Genomic DNA, 22,620 nt, shown 5'->3' with positions numbered 1-22,620 from the left:
GTTTGACTCGTTGATTATTGGAATACGTCAAGCTGTGGACTTAGCCGTTCGTCTCTCCAAGAAAGCGGTAACGTTTTCGAACGGTTATACCCTCGATCTTCTATTTCATACGTGCAGTTAAGGTGCTCGACACTAAAACGAATACTAACTTTTTTCTCGGAACACGAAGCTATACCCCCCCCCCCCTAAACAGCCGGTTTGTTTTTTGAAGGGTAAGGTCTTCGGCAAAACGATCGACTTTATAGCAATTGATATCGTCCTGGAACGGTTTGAGGCTTTATTTTAATATTCAAATCGTCAGTTACGGTCGTCAACTAACAATACTTTCAGTGTGTTTACTCCTGGCATTCTGGGCTTGACTCTCGGTACCACAGTGGTAGGTGAAGCTATTGACTCAAACATACGATTCACAAAGAAGTTGGTAACGATCTCGAAGCGTTTGCCACTCGATCTTCTTTTTCATGTTTGAAAATAATGTGTGCTTCTGCTACAACGAATACTCCTTTGATTCCCTGAACAGTAAGCATGAAACTCGTTAAAGCGGGATAGGTTCTAGGAAGGTTATGTATTCGGTATAAGAATGACTTTATACCATTTGGTAATATCCTCCGACGGATTGACCTACTTTAATGCACATAGCGAGAACTAATTGAAATTATCTACTCTTGACAAATATTATAGTGTAAAGTTTGCTGCATTGACATTTTCAACTAATATTGTGGTGAGCTAATTTTATTGCATGTATAATATGAAAATTTGTTCTATTGAAATTTTCTAGTGTTGACAAATTCTATTAAACTTAAAATATAATCAGCAAATTATTAATCTTATAGATTGATAATCTATCGATATATTATAAAATAATATTTTGCATGAAATTTGTTTAACAATTAATTTTACACTATTTAGGTACTACAAATAATCAATTTTATACTATTTTAGTCCAGTAGTATGAAATAATTTATTATAAACAAGTAATTTTATACTATTTTAGTCGAGTAGTATAAATCAATTTATTATAAATAATTAATCTTATACTATTTTAGTCGAGTAGTAAAAACTAATTTACTATAAATACATAATTTTATAGTATTATAGTAGTATAAATAATTAGTTTTATACTATTTTAGTAGAGTAGTATAATAATATTAGTTTATTAAATAATTATAATTTGAAATTTAATTTATTTACTATTTATATGTTTATTAATTATGTTGTAATAATTTATTTAAATCTATGAATATTAAATAAATATTTATTAAATATAGTTTATTAATTGTTTTTTTTATTTAAGGATACAACATCTATAAGTAAAAAAAAATTTTTAAATATTAATAGGTTTATTAATTACTTAATTTATTTAGGGACACAAAACCTATAAATATTAAATTAATATAATTTTAATATTTATAGGATTATTAATTATTTACCTTATTTATAATATATATATTATATTTATAATATAATTTTAGAATATAAAATCTATAAATATTATAATTTATTTTAAAGCTTTATATGTTTATTAATTATTTAATTTATTTACGAATGTAAAATCTTTAAATATTACAAATTATTTTAATATTTTATAGTTTTATTAATATTATTTGTAGGTTTATTAATTACTTTATAATATTTTATTTAACGATATAAATATTAAAATTTTTTTAACATTAATAGGTTTATAAATTATTTAATTTATTTAGTGATAGAAAACCAATAAATATTAAATGAATATAGCTTATTAATATTTAAAGGCATACTAATTATTTAATTTAATTAAGAATACAAAATCAATAAATTATAATTTATTTTAACATTTTATAGTTTTATTAATATTATTCATTTATAGGTATATTAATTATTTTTTGTAATAATTTATTTAAGGATATAAATATTATAAGTATTTTAATATTAATGGCTATTAAATTATTTATAGTACTTTAATTATTATATGTTTAAATATATATATATATATATATATATATATATATATATATATATATATATATATTAATAAAATTTGTTCTAAGTATAATAATTATCATAAAATTATAGTTTATTATTAAAATATTTTTTTACACAAAAAAGAATAAATTAAATTTGTAATTTTAAATAGGTTTTCAGTTATAATTTATAATATAAAATTTGCAATTTGAAGTAAAAATTAAGTTTTAAATCGAAATTTCAATAAATTTTTAATAAAATATATAAAAATTTTATTATTGTTTTAATAATTAGTTGAACTAATAAATTTTATATTTAATTTATATTAAATATGAATATAATATAAATAAATTTAATATTCAAAATAAATATTTATTTTAGTATTTAATTTCTGTAACAATTAATGAAAGTTAGATTTGAAAATTAATTTTGAGAAAGATAAATTTAGAGCCAGCAATAGCGGTTAAACTATTTTTATAAATTAATTAAGTCAATTGAAATTGTTTATTTTATATTCGTCAATTAATGAAGTAAATAAATTTTAGATGAAATTTTTAAATTATATTTAAATTTAATTTTTAATTAAATAGATCTTAAAAATTTTATTAAAAGCCAGGATTAGGTACCCTTTTATAGAAAATAATTAACTATTTATTAATTAAATGTAAATCATTGAAATTAAATAATAATCCAGTCTTTTTATTTATTTAGGAAAACGAGTTTATAAATTTGATAATACACGATAAGATATACTTAAATATTTTCTTTATGTATTGTTGTTCCTAGATTTATTGTAAATAATAAACTATAAATTTATCAAAATTTGATATAATATAAATTCTAATAAGAATAGAGGAAGTTTAAGATACAATGAGTTATAATAATATTTAATTTTGAATAATTTAATTTTAATATTGATTTGAAGGAGGATTTATTAGTGAATATAAATAAGTATTTATACTGAATATAATGAAAAAGATGTACAAATTGCCCGTGAATTTCATTATAAATGGAATACGTCGTAACATAGTAAAAGTACTGGGAAGTGTTTTTAGTTCATAAAATTTTAAACGTAATTATTATTAATATTTTTAATTAATATCAATTTATATGAATTAAATTTTTATAAAATAAATATTATACATTCAAAATTATTAAATTTATAAATTATTTTTTAATTCATAAATAGATTTATAACAATTAAAATTATAATTAATATTAAATGTTTAATTATTTATTTAGAATTAATTATATTTAATTATATAGTAAGTAATGGAATTGAAATTGAATTTATATTATATATAATGAAAGATATTTTATACCTTTTACATCAGGGTTAATTAATTTAATTCAATTACATTTAATTATCTCGAAAATAAATGAGCTAAATATAAATGACTTCTTGTGTACAATAAAAATTATAAATTTACAATTAGAAATTAAATGCTATTCGAATTTGTTGATATCCAGTTTTAAAGAAATTAAATTAAATTTCCATATAATTTCTTTATAATTATATAATTAATATATAATTAAAATTTTTATATTTAAAATTTATGGAATAAACTATAAATTTATAAATCACAATTTAAATTTATTATTTTTTATGTTTGTTAATTTAAAAATAATTATTAATAAAAAATATATAATAATTTAAAATTGAAACTATAGAAATTTAATTATTTAGTATAATAATTTGAAAAAAAATATTTTAAATTATTAAAAATTTATTATAATGATTAAATTAGTAATTATTTCTTACCATAAATTTAATTAATTATTAATGTTTATAATTACGGAGTTAGGCAAATTTATATTATATATATATATATATATATTTACCTGTTTATCAAAAACATTTCTTTTAGAATTTAATTTAAAGTCACATCTGCTGAATGAATTTTCAAATAGATGCAGTATATTGCCTGTGCTAAGGTAGCATAATCATTTATCTTTTAATTAAAGGATGAATTGAAAGATTGAATGAAATATATACTGTCTCAATTATAATTGATTAATGTATATTCTTAGATAAAATGCTAAAATTAGATTATGGGACGATAAGACCCTATAGAATTTGATACTAATTTAATAATAATTCATAATATGTTTAATTAATACTAATAAATTAATATTTAATTGGGAGGATTTGTAAATTTATTAAACTTTATATTATAATATTTATTAAACTTTGATTTAGGGAAATATTTAAATTTGATATAATAATACCAATCAGGAGAATAAATTACCTTAGGGATAACAGCGGAATATCTATTTAAATAACAAATAAATAAAGATCATTGCGACCTCGATGTTGAATTATGATTAATTTTAAATGTAGAAATTTAAAAGTTAAGTCTTCTCGACTTTTGAAGTCTTACATGATTTGAGTTCAGATCGACGTAAGTCAGATCTGTTTCTATCTATAATAATTTGATTAATTAGTTGTACGAAAGGACTTTCATTGAGAAATAATTTTATTGTATATAATGAATATTTAAAAATTAAAATTAATATAATTATTTTAACAAATTAAAGTGTGTAAAATTTAGAGTTTAAATAAATTATACTAGGTATAAAATAAATAATAATTTTATTTTATAAAATTTATTATTATTTTTGAATATTAAATTTTTTAATTATAATGATTTTCTTATTAATTGGGGTTGCCCTTTTAACTTTACTTGAACGTAAATTATTATTATATATTCAATATCGAACAGGACCAAATATGATTGGACTCTTAGGTTTATCGCAACCTTTTAGAGATACTTTAATATTATTAACTAAAGAATGATTTATTTTTAATTATAGTTTAATATTTATTATCAGTCCAATAATTATAGTTATTTTATCGTTTCTTTAATGATTAATTTTACTTGAATTAATTTAAATATATTTATTGAATCTAAATATTCAATAATTTTTGTTTTATTTCTTATAAGATTAATAATTTTTCCAGTTTTTTTAATTGGTTGATTTTCATATAAAAATTATGCAATATTAGGTTCTATTCGATCAATTGCTCGAATAATTTCATTTGAGATTAGAATATTTTTTATAACTATAATTTTTTTAATTTTAATATAACGATTTTCTTTGAGGAATTTAAAATTAAATCAATTGAATATTATACTTTCTATTTCATTAAATCCTTTATGTTATATATGTTTTATTAGTTTATTGGTTGATCTAAATCGAACAACTTATGATTTAATTGAAGGAGAATCAGAATTAGCTTCAGGTTTTAATAATGAATATCATAGAAGAATATTTACAATAATTTTTTTATCGGAATATTTAAATATTATATTTATAAGATTATTATTGTTAATTATATTTTTAATTATAATTATTGTTCATTATTATTTTTTATTTCTTATATATTTAATTTTATTTTATTAATTTGAATTCGAGCATTATTATCACGTATTCGATTTGATCAGTTAATACGTTTTTGTTGGACTGATATATTAATTATTATTTTAAATTGTTTAATATTAATACATTTAACAAACAAAAAATATAATTTTTTTTTTTTAAGTTAATGAAAAATTTAATTTTTATAATATATTTACAAAATATATACTTATTCAAGTTTATTAACTTTAATAAATTAAATAATCGCAAAATTTATTTAATTTAAATGATATAATCTAATATAAAAAATATGATGAAGTAAAAAAAAATATTTAAATAAATATAAGGATATTCAGTAATTTATCCTTCGAATCATGTTAATATTAAAAAATTATTAATAAAACATCAATAATAGTATTGTCTAATAGGACAATTTAAAAATTTTTTTAAATAATTATTATTTATTAAAGGTAATGTAAATAAGATTAAAATTGAAAATATTAATCTAATTACTCCTCCAAATTTATTAGGAATTGATCGTAAAATTGAATAAGCAAATAAAAAATATTCTGGCTTAATCTGAACTGGTGTAATTATAGAAATAGCTATTTCAAAATTATCAGGATCTCCAAAATAATAAGGAAATTGAATGTTAATAAATACGAACAAAGTTTGAATAATAATGAATCCTATTAAATCTTGAATTATAAAATAAGGATAAAATGGAATTATATAAATGTTTCTATTTGTTCCTACAGGATTTGTTGATCCGGTAATATATGAAGTAATTAAATGTGCTATTACTATTATTATAATAATTAATGGTAAAATAAAATGTACAGATAAGAATCGATTTAATGTTGTATTATTAATTGAAAATCCTCCTGAAATTCATTCTACTAATAATTGACCAATATAAGGAATTGCTGATACAAAATCTGTATTTACTATAGCTCCTCAAAACGATATTTGTCCTCATGGTAAAACATTTCTTATAAATGCTATTATTATTGATAATAAAAAAATTGCACTTCCAATATTTCAAACTATATTTAATTTAAATGAATAATAAAATAAATTTCGTGCAATATGTAAATATATTATTATAAAATAAAAAGATACTCCATTTATATGAATTAATCGAATCTGTCATCCAGAATTTACATTTTTTATAATACGAGAAATTCCTATAAATACAAAATTAATATTTGGACAATAATTTAATGATAAAATAAAACTTGAAAAAATTTGAATTAATAAAAATAAATCAAGAATTGATCCAAATTTTCATATAATATTAATATTTATAGGTATAATAATATTAATATCTATATACAATATTGATAATATAAATTAGTATGTAAAATATAAAATATTAATATTTATATAAAAAATTAAAAAGTAATAGAACATTGAAATTTATATTCAGTTTCATTTATTTACGGTTTTATTGCTTTTTAATTATTTACATTTACTCATATTAATTTATATTTTTTTTCGTATTCATTTTTCCATAATGGATGTTATTTTAACTGAAAAATATAAAATAACAAATAATATTATAATTATAAGAAATAGTATATTAATATTTGAATAAATTTTTTCATTTCAATTATTATTAATAAATTAGAATTTAAATTTAAATTTAAATTATTAAATAAATAATTTTTAAATAAAAAATAATTTATTATTAAATTATTAATCAATTAATAAATAATCATAGAATATTAATTTTATTACATTTAAATTTTGGTAAATTTAATAAAGTAATAAAATAAGAAAAAATAATTATAATACCGGAAATGTAAACATTTATAGATGTGATTAATTTATATATAAAAAATACATTATAATTAAAACAATAATTTAAAAAAAATAATAAATATGTTACACGAGAATAAAAATTATTAATTCCTAACATTAAATTTATAATTAAAAGTGATATAATTAATAATGTTAAATTTATTGATATTGTATTTATTATTAATATAAATTATATTTATCTATATGTATATGTATATTATGATATTTAATTTAATTTCCTAAAAATTGTTTTTAGAAACAAATTTTTGGATACTATAATAATTTTATTTAAAAATTTTTTTGAATTTTATTTATATAAAAATATAATTTAGCTTCAAATAATTAATTATTATTATTAATTTGCAAAATTAATATATTTATTAAATTATAATAATTGTTGAAATTATAATTATTATTTTAGTGTTTAAATTTATTATATTATTTTATATTAATAATTATTTTTTAATAATTTTAATTTTAATTGAAAAAATTTCTTTTACTAATTTAATTTATTTAATTTGTAATAATATTGTGTGAATATATTTAATATATTTAATTTATTCAGTAAGAGAAGCAATTTTAGGATTATCTTTAATAGTAAGATTAAATTATATATATGGTCATCAAAAAATTAAATTAATTTGGTTAATTAATTAAAATTTTTAAATGAATGAATTACTAATTTTATTATTAACATTTTTTAAATCTAAAATTAAGTTAATTTTAGATTCTAATTCATAATTTTTAATAACTTTTTTTATAATAATAAAATTAAATTGATTAGATTTAAGATTTATTATTATATATTTAAGATTAAGGTTTTATTCTTTTTATTTATGAATTTCAACTTTATGAATTTTTTCATTAATTTTTTAAAATTTAAATAAAGAGTATAAATTATGTTAATTAATTAATTATATAATAATGATATTTATATATTTTTTTTATTTCTTTGAATTACTTATTTTTTTATTTAATATTTGTAGCTAGGTTATTAATTATTTTCTTATTAAAGATAAATTGATGTAATTCTATAAATCGAATTTTAGCAAGATTTTATTTGATATTTTATACGTTATTTTTTTCATTGCCTTTATTATTTATTCTTTCACGTTTATATATAAAAAGTAATAATTTAAATTTTTAGTAAATAGAATTAACTAATAATTATATTTCAATATTTATATTTATTTATATATTATTATCATTTTTAGTTAAAATTCCTATATATATGATACATTCTTGGTTAATAGAAGCTCATGTAGTAGCACCTTTTTATGGTTCAATAATTCTAGCATCAATTATCTTAAAATTAGGCAGTTATGTATTATAACGATTAATATTTACTTTTAAATACTGTTTTTTTAAAATAAATAATTATATTTTAATAATAAGAATTTCAGATATATTAATTTTATGAATATATGTTTACGTCAGTTAGATATAAAATTAATTGTTGCTATTTCTTCCATTAGTCATACGGGAATAATATTAATAGGAATAATAACTTTTTCTAAATTATGTATTCATGGTAGATATATAATAATAATTTCTCAAAGATTTAGATCATCTGGATTTATTTTATTTAATTAAAATAGTTTATAAACAAACATATAGGCGTTTATTAATAATTAACAAAAGTTTAATTAATTTCATACCTTCAATATCATCAATGCGATTTACATCATGTTCTTCAAATAGATCTGCTCCTTTTTCAATAAATTTAATTACAGAAATATTTTTATTAATAAGTTTAATTTATAAATGTAAAGTTTTATTATTAATATAATTTTGATATTATTTATTAAGATTTACATATTCAATTTACTTATTTTCATTTATTAATCATGGTAATTATTATTTTATGTTTAACTTATTGAATGGTAAATTAATTAATTATTTTACTTCAATAATACATTGAATTCCTTCAAATATTTTTGTATTTAATTTAATTTTAATTTTAATTTAAATAATTATAAAATATTAATTTTAAAAATAAGTTTTACTAATAAAATATTAATATTAAATTATAATTAAATTATACATTTACAGAATTTATTTATTTTTTTTAAGTTTCTTTGTTTTAATTTTTAATTTATATTATTTATTAATTAATAATATTATTACTGTGGAACGAAATATTTCCAGATTGAATTCTATAAAATTTAATTTTATAATTTATTTAGATTCAAAAAGAATAATATTTTTATTTTTAGTATCATTAATTAGATCAATAATTTTATTATATAGTATTAGTTATACAAATTTAGAAAATTTTTTTATTAAACGATTTTTTTGTTGAGTAATATTATTCTTAATTTCTATATATTTTTTAATTATTAGTTTTAATATATTATCTATTATAATTGTTTGAGACGGATTAGGAATAATCTCTTATATGTTTAATTAGTTATTATCAAAAAAATGAGTTTTTTAATTCCGGAATATTAACAATTATTTTAAATCGTTTAGGTGATTGTTCTTTATTAATATTAATTTCTATAATAATAATATTTGGTAGATGAAATTCATTATTATATAAATTTAATAATTTAATAATAATTTTATTTATTATATTAATTTTTACTAAAAGAGCATACATTCCTTTTTGTACATGATTACCAATAGCTATAATAGCTCCAACACCAGTTTCATCTTTAGCTCATTCTTCAACGTTAGTAACGGCAGGTGTATATTTATTATTTCGATATTTAGAATTATTAGAATTAAATTATAAGAATTTTATGTTATTAATTTCTATATTAACAATGTTATATTCAGGTATTTCTGCAAATTTTGAGTAAGATATTAAAAAAATTGTAGCATACTCAACTTTAAGTCAATTAAGTTCTATAATAAGAATTATATCTTTAAACATAAAGGATTTAGCTTTTTTTACATTTATTTATTAATTCAATATTTAAATCTTTAATATTTATATGTGTAGGAAGTTACATTCATTATTGAAATAATAATCCAAATTTAAAATTTTTTACTTGAATATTTTATATTTATCCAATAATAAGATTAATTTTTTTATTTTCTTTATTTAGTTTAATAGTTTTCCTTTTATTAGTTGGATTTTATTCTAAGGATGTAATAATTGAAAATTATTTCATTTCAAAAATAAATTTATTTAGAAATTTAAACTTAATTATTAGAACAATATTAACTGTTATATATTCTTTTCGAATTATAATAAATTTATTAAATAAAAATTTTAATATAAATTTAATTTACATTAGAGATGACAATTATTAAATTTTTGCATATTAATTATCATCATTTTCAGAATTTTTTAAGGTAAAATTATATTTAATTTAATGTTTATATTAGAAATTATAATTTTAAACTTGTTTATAAAAATATTAATTTTCAAAGCATGTGTACAAAGATTTTTTTAAACAGAATTTTAAATAAATTAATATTTTGAAAAAATATTATAATATTTTGAAAAAATATTATAATATTTTATGATAACATTATAAATCTAAATTTAATTTATAAAAAATCTTATTTAAAATCATTACAATATATTTATTTATATGAAATTATATTTGAGAAAATTATTATAAAACTAATTGCAATTAAAGTTATATTATTATTAAATGAAATCAATATTTATTTCAATTTTAAAATTTATAATATTATTAATTTTTATATTTTTATTATTAATTTTTTCAATTAAATTATTTATTTATTTATTATATGTATATTAGAAACAATAATATTATTAATTTTAGTTATAAAGTTAGAAGCTTTGTTTATTTTTATTTCATTAAATATTTGAATAGCTTTAGAATGAGTATAATATTGAAAATATTAAAGAAAATTTAAACTTTAAAAAATTTTTTTATATACATAAAATAATTTTCTATATATATGATTACACAAATCAATATTTTTTTAAAACTATTTACATTTTATTAATATAATCAATTGAAATATTCATTAACTCATTTAATTAATAAAATAATAAATAAAGAAAATGGAAAAAAAGAAATTAATAATTCTATATTATAATCATCTATATTATTTAATATAAAAGTAATTGGTATTAATACAATAATTTCGGCATCAGAAATTAAAAATATTAAGGATATTATATAAAAAGGAAAAGAAAATAGTAAAATAGATTTAAAAATTATATTGAATCCACATTCAAAAGATAACTTTTTTTCTAATTTATTTTTAAATATTATAGGAAATGAAAAATTAAGTGAAAACAAAAGTAATGAAACTAATATTACTAATAAATATAAATAAATAAAATTTATTATAATAAGTATTTTATGTACATTAATTTTATAATAATTATTTAGTTGGAAATTAAATGTATTTATTTATACTATATATAATAAATTAAATCTAATAAATATAATTTGAAATATAAAATTAATCATATTAAATCTTTAAAATTCCAATATCAAACTGAAAATTCAAAAATAAAATAATGAGATTTTGAAAAATGATTAAATTTTAATCGCAAAAATGTATAAAATAATATAATTAATCCAATTAATACATGAAATCCATGGAATCCTGTTATTAAAAAATATAATGAACAAAAAACTCTACCAATAATTGTGAAATATGAATAAATATATTCAAATAATTGAATTACTATAAATCGTAAACCTAAAATTAATGTATAAATTATACATATAATTGATTTTTTAAATTATATTAATATATAATTATAACACATTGAAAGAGTAAATCCTGAATAGATTTAAATAATTGACTTCAATAATGCAATTAGTAAATAATTAAATAAAATAATACCCTTAGGTGATCATATATTTATAATTTCAATTGAGGAAGAAATATATATATTAAATATATATTTTATATAATTTCTTATATAATATAAAATATATAAAATAACTTCATAAAAAAGAAATGAAAAAAAATAATTCTGATAAAATAAATAAAATTATACAAATTTTTAAAAATTTATTACATACTTTGTATGATGTCCTTGATAAGTTCTTTCACGCATAATACTTCGTATTCATAAAATAAAAACTAAAATTATATTAAAAATTATTATTAATAATTGATAATTAAATATGAATTATATTAAATTAATTAAATCAATTATTGAATTTATTAAATTTAGTGCCATTAATAAAGGTCAAGGTCTTAATGTAACTAAGTGATAAGGAAAATTATTTATTATCATCAAATTTTAATATTCAGAATAATATAGAATTATTAATATTGAAAATACATAATTTCGAATGAATGATATAAAAATTTCTAAAACTATTAACATATTTTGAATTAAAAAAGAAACAAAGATTAAATTTGAAATATTTAAAATAAAATTGCCATATCGTGTTAAAATTAAATGACCAGAAATTAAGTTAGCATATAATCGGATTGATAAAGTTAAAGGGCGAATAATATTTCTAATTTATTCAATAATTACTATAAACTTTATTAAATATAAAGGTGAATTTAAAGGTACTAAATGAATAAAAAATAATTTATAAGAATTAATTATTATATATAAAATAATAGCTATTCATAATGTTAATGATAATATTCAATTAAATAATAAATGTCTTATTGGAGTAAGTACATAAGGAATTAATCCGAAAAATTAGTAATTTGAATATATGTTAATAAATTTATAAAAATAACAATATTTGAATTATATTTAAAAATTATAATGAATTCTTTACATAATAATTTCATAAATATAATAAATAAAATATTAATTCAATTTAAAATAATATAATAATTATTTAATAAAATTATATAAATTATTCAATTAGAAATAAAATTTCTATAATTATTTATTCTAATTATTGGAGTAAATATTTCAAATAAATTTATAAAATTAAAATTCATTTATTGAAATTAATTTTTTTTCATTATAATTTAAATTAATTAATATATAATTTAATTTAATTATTAAGTATAATAAGTCAAAAATTATAAAAATATATAGTTCACATAAAAAAATTGGTCTTATTAGTGGAACTCATTAAAAGTAATTTTAACTATTATTGAATTAAAAGATCAATTCTTTTAAATTTAAGATATTTAATCATTTAAATATTTAAAAAATAATAAGGGATATTTATTATAAATTGACAATTTAATGTTATATATTTTAACTAATTTTTAAATTAAACTTTATTTTTAATTCATTTTATGAAATTAGTTAAAGATGTTCTTTCAACAGTAATAGGCATAAATCTATGATTTATACGACAAATTTCAGAACAGTGTCCAACATATAATCCAGCTCGTTAACAAAATAAATTAAATTGTTTAATTCGTCCTGGAATTGCATCAATTTTAACACCTGAAGATGGTACAGTTCAAGAATGAATTACATCAGCTGATGAAACTAATAAACGTAAAGGTAATTTTATAGGAAATACTATTCGATTATCTGTATCTAATAATAGAAATTGATTTAATGATTCATATATTAATATATATGAATCAAGTTCAATATTATTAAAATCAGAATAACAATTAGATCAATATCATTGATGACCAATTGATATAATTGAAAAAAAAGGATTTAATAATTCAACAATACAATATAAAATCTTTAACGATGGGAAACCAATAAATAATGAAATTATTATTGGAATAATTGTTCAAATTACTGCAATTAAATTATATTTTAATAAATATAAATTAATACATTTATTATTTAAAATATCAGCAATTAAATATGAGTTAAGAAGAATAATTATTAATATAATATTATAATAAAATTATGTAAATAAATTAAATTATCATAGTAAAAGGAATTTGAATTTTGAAAAATAATATATATTTCATGTTGCTATTTTTAATAATAAAATTAAATTTTACACAATTGAATTTTAAATTCATTGCACGTTTCTGCCATATAAAAATTTTTTAATTATTAAAATTCTGCACTCAATAAATGAATGATTTAATGGAGGATAATTTATTAATTAGTCTAAAGATGATTGAAAGAATTAAAATAATAATAAACGTTTATAAAATAAACTTTCTATAATTAAAAATAATAAAAAAATTATTCTATTTAATGGAATAACAGAACCAATTGAAGATAAAAGATTTCAACAATAATGAGAATCAGGGTAATCAGGATAACGTCCAGGTATTCCTATTAAACCTAAAAAACGTTGAGGAAGAAATGTTAAATTTACTCCAATAAATATTATTAAAAATTGATATACTAATCATTATTTGTTTATTATTAAACCAGTAGTTATTGGATATCAGTGAATAAATCTTTAAATAATTGAAAAAACAGCTCCTATTGATAAAACATAATGAAAGTGAGCAACATCATAATATGTATCATGTAAAATAATATCAATAGATGAATTATATAATATAATTCCTGTTAATCCTCCAATTGCAAACAATAAAATAATGCCTAAAGATGAAATAATAGAATTATTTATTTCAAATTTTGAACCATAATAAGTTGCTAATCATCTAATAATTATAATTCCAGTAGGAACAGCAATAGGTGTAGTTGCTGAAGTAAAATAAGCACGAGTATCTAGATCTATTCCAATAGTAAATATATGTTCAGCTCAAACAGTAAAACCTAAAAATCCAATCCCTAATATTGCATAAATTATTCCTAAATTAACAAATACTTCTTTTTTACCACTTTCATTTATAATAATTTGCGAAATTAATTCGAAACCAGGTAAAATTAAAATATAAACTTCAGGATGACCATAAAATCAAAATAAATGTTGATATAATACAGGATCTCCTCCTCCTATAGGATCAAAGAAAAATGTACTAAAATTACGATGAAATAATAATATTGTAATAGCTCCAGCTACTACAGGTAAAGATAATAATAATAAAATTATTGTAATAATAAGAGATCAAGGAAATAAAAGTATTTTATGTAAATCTTATCTAAAATTTTTTATTTATATAATTGCAGTCATTAAATTTGAATCTCCTATAAGCGATGAAATACCAGATGTATGTAAATAAAGAATTGCAAAATCTACAGAAGGAGATGAATGAAAAATATAATTAGATAAAAGTGGACATACAGTTCTACCAGTTCTAGATATAAAATTAAAAATTCATCTAGCAAATAATAATAATAATGAAGGAGGTAGCAATCAAAATCTAATACTATTTATTCGAGGAAATGATATATCAGGTTACCTTAATATTAAAGAAATTAATCAATTACCAAATCCTCCAATTAAAAAAGGTACAATTATAAAAAAAATTCTAGAAATAATTGATATATAAAAAATCAATAAACTAGATAATTTATTACTAGAATTTAAATTAATTATGCTAATTCTATTAAATGTTACAATCTGAAAAATAAATCACTTTAAAATAATATTTCATAATAATAAGAAAGATAAATATAAAATATATATTAAATATATAAAATTTATATATTTATATCTTAAAATTAATTTATATAATTTATTTAAAATTAAATTATACTTCATCTTTCCAAAATTAAATTATATTATAATTTTCAAAAATTATGTTAAAATTTTTGTAACTAATAATAGTAAATAAATTTTCATAAATATCTTATCAGAATATTCCTTTTGTCAGGAATATCATTATTATATATATCTTTTTGGTAATGTAAAAGCATATAAAATTTCGAATCTTAAAGAATTAATTAAATTGATAAATATATATATATATAATAAATTATTATAAATAATTAATAAACCTTTAAAATGTTGAAATAAATTATAACTTTCAATATTTATAAATTTGCAATTTTAAATAAATTGTTTCAAAATAATTAATAATCCTATAAATATTAAAAGCAATATTCATTTAATATTTATAAGTTATGTATCCTTAAATAAATTAAATTAATAAACCTATGAAATATTAAAATAAATGATATTTAATATTTATAGGTTTTGTATCCATAAATAAACTAAATAATTAATAAACATATAAATATAAATAAACTATAATTATTTAATATATATAGGTTTTATATCCTTAAATAAATTAAATTAATAAACCTATAAGATATTAAAATAAATAGTTTTTATTATTTTATAGGTTTTGTATCCTTAAATATATTAAATTATTAATAAACCTATAAATATTAATGAACTATGTTCATTTAATATTTATTGGTTTTATATCCATATTAAATTAATAAACCTACGAAATATTTAAATAAATTATAATACTTATAGATTTTGAATTTTTAAATAAATTGAATAATTAATAAACGTAGTAATATTAAACAATTTATAATATTTATTGGTTGTGAATACTTAAATAAATTAAATAATTAATAAACTTCATTAAATGAGTATTTCTTTAATATTAACAGATTTTAAATAAATTATTACTAAATAATTAATAAACCTATCAATATGAACTAAATCACATTTTGAAATATAATTATTTAATAATCCAATATTATAATTTAATTGGAATTGTATTCTACTCAACTAAAATAACATAAAATTTTAATATTTATGCTACTAAAATAGTATAATGTTAATTATTTATAATAAATTAATTTATACTACTCGAGTAAAGTAGTATAAAATTAATTATATATATAAAATTAATTTATACTACTCGACTTATATAATACAAATTTAATTATTTATAATAAATTAATTTATAGTACTCGATTAAAATATTATAAAATTAATTACTACTAAATTAATTAATTAAAATTAATTAATAACTACTAGAGTAGTGTAAAAGAAATTATTAAATATATATTTCATATAAAATATTATTATATAATTTATCGATAGATTATGAATCTATAATGCTTAGTAATCAGCTTATTTATATTTAAAATTTCATAAAATTTGTCAACAGCAGAAAATTTCAATGGAACAAATTTTCAACCTATGTATGCAATAAAATAATCTCACCACAATGCTAGTCGAACCAGGTAGTCCGCGTCTGAACCCGCTGAACAGTATTGGCATTAGACACGCAATTTCATGGTATGAATATTAATTAACAAAATCAAACCGTTGTTGAACGTTCCCTATTTCTATATAGTCAAACTTTTCACCGAAGGCCTTTCTTTCGGAGAAGCTAACCCGTTGCATCGAGATTACGTCTTCGTGTTTAGAGGAGCATATTAGTATACACTTTAGACACGGGCAAATTAATTTCGTGTATGAATTCTTAGATTGAGTGTTAAACATATCGAGAAAGTTACCACCTTCCTAGAGTGCCGATCGACCATGCCAATATATTCACGAATCCTGCGATTCCGAAAGTCGAACGAAGTATTCCGGGTGCAAATCCGCTGAACAGTTTTGGCAATAGACAGCGTAATTCACGGTTAGAATATTAAAGTAGAGTGCCAAACCGTTTTAGATCGTTACAAATTCGTATAAAGTGGAAACTTCTCCGAAGTCCTTACTCACCGCAAAGCTAACCCGCTATATCAAGAGCGTAGCATCGTGTTCTTAGAAGAAATAAGTTTAAATTTCGCAGACTGGAATCTTAACGTCATGTATGTATTAGGAGGTCGATGGTCAATCCACTGCAGAACGCTGCCACCGTCTGTGTGAGAAGAACCGCTACGTAAATACATTCGCCTATCCAGCGTGTCCGACAGTCAAGCAACGCATTCCTGGGGTAAATCCACTGAACTGTATTTTCAATAGACTCCTTCAGTCCTGGTTTGAATATAAATGTAATGAGTCAGACCGTTGGAGAACGTTACGGTATAAAGTCAAAATTTTTATCGGATACCCCACCGTCCAAGACCCTAACCCGCTGTGGCGAGCGTCATGCTTAGTTCTCACGGAAACAAGTAAGTAGACAATATAGCAGAAGCACACCGTATTTTTAAATATAAATTAGAAGATCGATTGTCAAACCGTTCCAGAGCATTACCTCCGTCATTGTGAAGTCGCACATATATCACAATAGATTCACCTATCCTGTGGTTCCGTGATTCATACTAGGAATATCAGGAGTTCATCCGCTGAAGGGTACTGGCGATTGACTGGTTATATCACGGTTTGAATAATAAAATAGAGCGTCACACCATTTATGAACGTTACAAATTGTTATGAAGTCAAACGTTTTACTGATGTCCTGGCCATCCGCGAACCTCGCCCGATTCATAGAGAGTATAACATCGTGTTCATAGGTCATATTGGCATAAACTATAGTGACGAGCTCATTAACTTCATGTATGAATCAGAAGATCGGGTGTCAGACCGTTCGAGACTGTTACCAAGATATATGAGGTTCGAACGGCTAAGTTAATAGCTTCACCTATTCTGAGATTCCCAGAGCCAAATGTGCTATTCGTGGTGTAAATTCTCTGAATGATACCGGCAATAGACGCGTTAATTTACGGCATGAGTATTAATGTTGGAAGTCAAATCGTTGGAGAACATAACCAATTGTTATAAACACATTCCGCTTAATAAATTCGTTTCCTTCCGAGGACACAATCCGCTGCACGATGTGACCTGCCTAGTGTTCACGGAAGCAAATTAGAAGATATTTAACAGGCGGACACCTTATTTTCATGTATAAATAGCAAGATTGAGTGTCAAACCGTTGGAGGTCGTATCCACCATTTTTGAGGGGAGCACAGCTAAGTCAAGAGATTCACCTATGCAGTGATTCTGAGAGTCAAGAGAGGTTATCCTGGAGTACGTACGCTTAACAGTAATTGCAATAGACACCCAATTTAATGTTATAAAGATTGAAGTACAGAGTCAAAATGTCGAAGATCGTCACTTATTGGTATACAGTCAAAAATTTACGGGAGGTCTTACCTTCCAAGGACATATCCCGCTGTATCGAAAATATAGCTTAGAGTTCAGAGGTATAAATTAGTATACACTTTAGTGTCGAGCACCTTAGTTTAATGCCCGAATTAGAACATCGAATGCCAAACTGTTCGAGAACGTTACCATCTCTTTTGTGGGTGGCACTGCTGAGACAATAGCTTCACATGTCCCGTGATCCCGAAAGTCAAGCCAGATATTCCGAGAGTGAATGAGCTGTACAGAATTGGAAATAGGCACCTCTCTTCACGGTTTGAATATTAAAGCAGTCCGTCAAGCCGTTGTAGAACATTACTTGTAGGTATAGGGCCAAACTTGATACAGAATGCCGTACCCTCCGAAAAAATGAACAGCTGTATCGAGAGTAAAATACCGTGTTAAGAGGTACGAACTAGTATACATTTTTGTGTGGAGCACCTTAATATCATGCATGAATTAAAAGGTCCAAAGTCAAACCGCTCGAGATCATTAACATTTTCTGCGAGAGACGATCGGCTATGTCTATAGCTTCACCTACCATGTGATTCGTAGAGGCAAACCAGGTAACATCGAAGTACATCCCCTGAACGGTACGGGCAGTATACACCTTAATTCATGGTTTGAATATTAAAGCAGGCAGTCAAGCCGCTGTAGATTATTACCGATTGGAGTAGAGTCAAACACATTACCGTAGGCCTGACCTACCGAGAATCTAACCCACTATATTGAGGGTATTACTTCGTTTTCCGTGAAGAAAGGTAGTATACATTTTGGTGACGTACACCATAATTACATGTATATATTAGAAGATTGAAGGCCAAACCCATTGAGAACGTTACCACCTTCTGAGCGAGACGAACGCTAATTCTATAGCTACACCTGTACTGTGACTCCGAGGGTCAGACCAGGTATTCTGAGAGTCAATCCACAGCGCGATATAGTCAATGGACATGATAGTTCACGGTATGCATATTAAAGTAGGGCGTCAAACCTTTGTGGAACGTTACCTGTTGATATAGTGTCTAACCTATACCGAAGGCCATAATTTCCTAAATCCTTGCCCGTTGTATGGAGTGTCATGCTTCCGGTTCAAGGCAACAAATTAGCAGACCCTTAAGCATACGGACACCTTATTTTTATATGTGAATATCAAAATCGAGAGTCAAACCGCTCGAGAACGATACCGCCTTCTGTGAGATTCGAACGGCCATGTCAATAGCTTTTCCTCTCCAGTGGTTCGGAGAGTCAAACCAGGTATTCCTGGAGTAAAATAACTGAACAATATAAGAAATAAACTACTTCACTCGCGGTTTTAATGTGAAAGCAGTCCACCAAGCCGTTGCAGGACTTTACCTATACGTGTACGGTTAAACTACTCACAGAATATCATACCCACCACAAGTCTGACCCGCAGTACTGAGAGAATGACACCGTGATCAGAGGTACGAGCTCTATATATATGAGGGACGAGCACCTTAATTTCATACATGAATTGATATATCGAGTGTCAAACCGATCGATAATGTTACCACCATCTGTGAGAGACCAACGGTTGACTCAGTAGCTTCGCCTGCCCTGTGAGTCCGAAAGTCAAACCAGGTATTCCTGGAGTAAATCCGCTGAACAGTATTGGAAATAGAGACTTTCGACCACGGGATGAATATTACAATACAGCGTCTCCCCGTTTGAGAACGTTTCCAGTTGCAATATAGTCAAACGTCTTACGGACTGTTTCACCTAACGAGAAGCCTAACCGTATGTGTCGAAAGTAAAACATCGTGTTCTGAAGAACAAATTACTATACATTTTAGGGACGGGCACCGTAACTCCATGAATATATTAGACGGTCGAAGGACAAACTCTTCGAGAACGATGCCACCTTCTTTCAGAGTCGAACGGCATAGTCAATAGCTTGGTCTGTCCTATGAGTCCGAGAGCCAAACCAGGTATTGCAGGATTAAATGCACTCTACATTACTGGCAATAGGTACCATAATTCGCGGTTTAAATTTAAAGTAGAGTGTCAAGCTGTTGGAGGACATAACAAATTGGTATAAAGGCATACTATTTATAGAATACGTTCCCTTCCTAGAACCTAACACGCAGCAGCGAGTATCATGCCTAGTGCTCACGAAAACAAATTAGTAGACATTTCGGCAGACGCACAACTGTTTTTCATGTACGAATTGCGAAGTAAAGTGTCGATCCTTTGGAGTACGATCACACCTCCTTTGAGAGCCCTTCTGCTAACACAATAGGAGCAATTTTCTTTTGATTCCGAGGGACAGTCAGGCATTCCTGGATTCGATGCGCTGTACACTATTTTTAAAGAAAACCTTTAACCGCGGGTTGAATATCAATGTAGAGCACCAATCCGTTTGATAATATTTCCAATTGGAGTAAAGTCAGACGTTTTACGGAAGGCCATACCCTCCGAAAGCCCAGCGCCCAGTATCGAGAGTATCACATGGTGTTCAGAGGTAGAAATTAGTATAAAATTCATCAGGCGCACAAGTAATTTTCATGTAAGAATAACAAAATCGAGGGTCAAACAGTTCGAGAAAGTTACTCCCTTCTTTGATAATCGAACGGCACTAGTCAATAGCTACATACATGCTGCATCTCCAAAAGTCAAACCAAATATTCCGAGAGTAAATGGGCTGTACAGTATTGGTAAAAAATACCCTAATTCGCGGAATGAATACTAAAATAGAGCGTCAGAACCGTGTCAGAACATAACAATTGCTATAAAGTCAAACGTTTTACCGAATGCCATACCGACTGAGATACTCTCGTATCGAGAGTATAGCTTTCAGTTTCGGGGAACACAATACTATACAATTTAGTCATGTCGCCTTATATTCACGTATGAATTTGAAGATCGATGGTGACTCCGTTCGAGACCGTTACGACCGTCTATGTGATTGGAACTGCTAAGTCAGTAGCCTCAGGTGCCCTGTGTTTCCGATGGGCATACCAGGTATTCCTGGAGTAAATCCGCTGATCAGTATGGGCATTTGGCACTTTAGTTCGCTACTTGAAAACCAAAGTAGAGTGTCAAACGGTTGTAGATTGATACCAATTGGGGAAGAATCAATATTTCTACTTTGGGCCTTAAGTTCAGCGAACATAACTCGCCGTATCGAGTGTATAATTTCGTGTCTCGGGAAGCAAATTACAATTCACTTTAGTGGCGGTCAACTCGGTTTCATCTATCAATAAGAATATCGCAATTCAAGCCGGGCGAAAACGTTATAACCTTTCCTGAGAGTCGCACAGCTAATTCAAAAGCTTTACTAATCCAGTGATTTGGAGAGTCAAGCTAGTTATCCCGGGAATCAGTCCGCTGAAAACTGTCGGCAACACATACATGCTTCCGCGGTATGCATAGTAAAGTAGAGAATCAATCCCTCGAAGTACATTACCAAATGGTGTAAAGTCCTTCGTTTGCCGAATACCTTACCTTCTGTGAACATAACACGCTGTATCGAGTGTATATCTGCGTGATCAGAGAAATATATTTATATACATTTTAATGACGGACATCTCATTTACATATATGAATAGAGAAACCAAGAGCAAAGCCTTTCGAGAACGGTACCGCCTTCTTTAAATGTCGAACGGCTAAGTTAACAGCTTCACCTATCCTGTTATTCCAAGAGTCAAACCAGGTAGTCCGCATCTATACGCGCCGTGCAGTATTGGCATTTGGCACGCAATTTCACGGTATAAATGTTAAAGTACAAAGT

At 22.5% G+C, this 22,620-nt stretch overlaps 1 protein-coding gene and 3 pseudogenes across 1 annotated transcript; 1 reads left to right on the top strand and 3 right to left on the bottom strand.

Annotated features, from left to right (window-relative positions):
* Positions 1-4,585: 4,585 nt before the first annotated feature.
* Positions 4,586-5,349, top strand: LOC143219934 (NADH-ubiquinone oxidoreductase chain 1-like; the record flags this gene model as incomplete). The annotated part of the gene is made up of 2 exons (XM_076445722.1): positions 4,586-4,734; positions 5,124-5,349. Coding segments are annotated over 2 exons (375 nt in total), but the record flags the coding sequence as incomplete, so codon positions are not given.
* Positions 5,350-5,676: 327 nt separating this feature from the next.
* LOC143219935 (cytochrome b pseudogene) lies at positions 5,677-6,595 on the bottom strand (annotated as a pseudogene).
* A 4,860-nt stretch (positions 6,596-11,455) lies between these two features.
* Positions 11,456-12,292, bottom strand: LOC143219933 (cytochrome c oxidase subunit 3 pseudogene; annotated as a pseudogene).
* Positions 12,293-14,186: 1,894 nt separating this feature from the next.
* Positions 14,187-15,575, bottom strand: LOC143219932 (cytochrome c oxidase subunit 1 pseudogene; annotated as a pseudogene).
* Positions 15,576-22,620: the final 7,045 nt, after the last annotated feature.

Source organism: Lasioglossum baleicum, unplaced genomic scaffold (assembly GCF_051020765.1).
Source record: "Lasioglossum baleicum unplaced genomic scaffold, iyLasBale1 scaffold0102, whole genome shotgun sequence".
Classification (NCBI taxonomy): domain Eukaryota; kingdom Metazoa; phylum Arthropoda; class Insecta; order Hymenoptera; family Halictidae; genus Lasioglossum; species Lasioglossum baleicum.
Note: the sequence above shows the minus strand (reverse complement) of the source record. Positions and strands in the feature narration are given on the sequence as shown.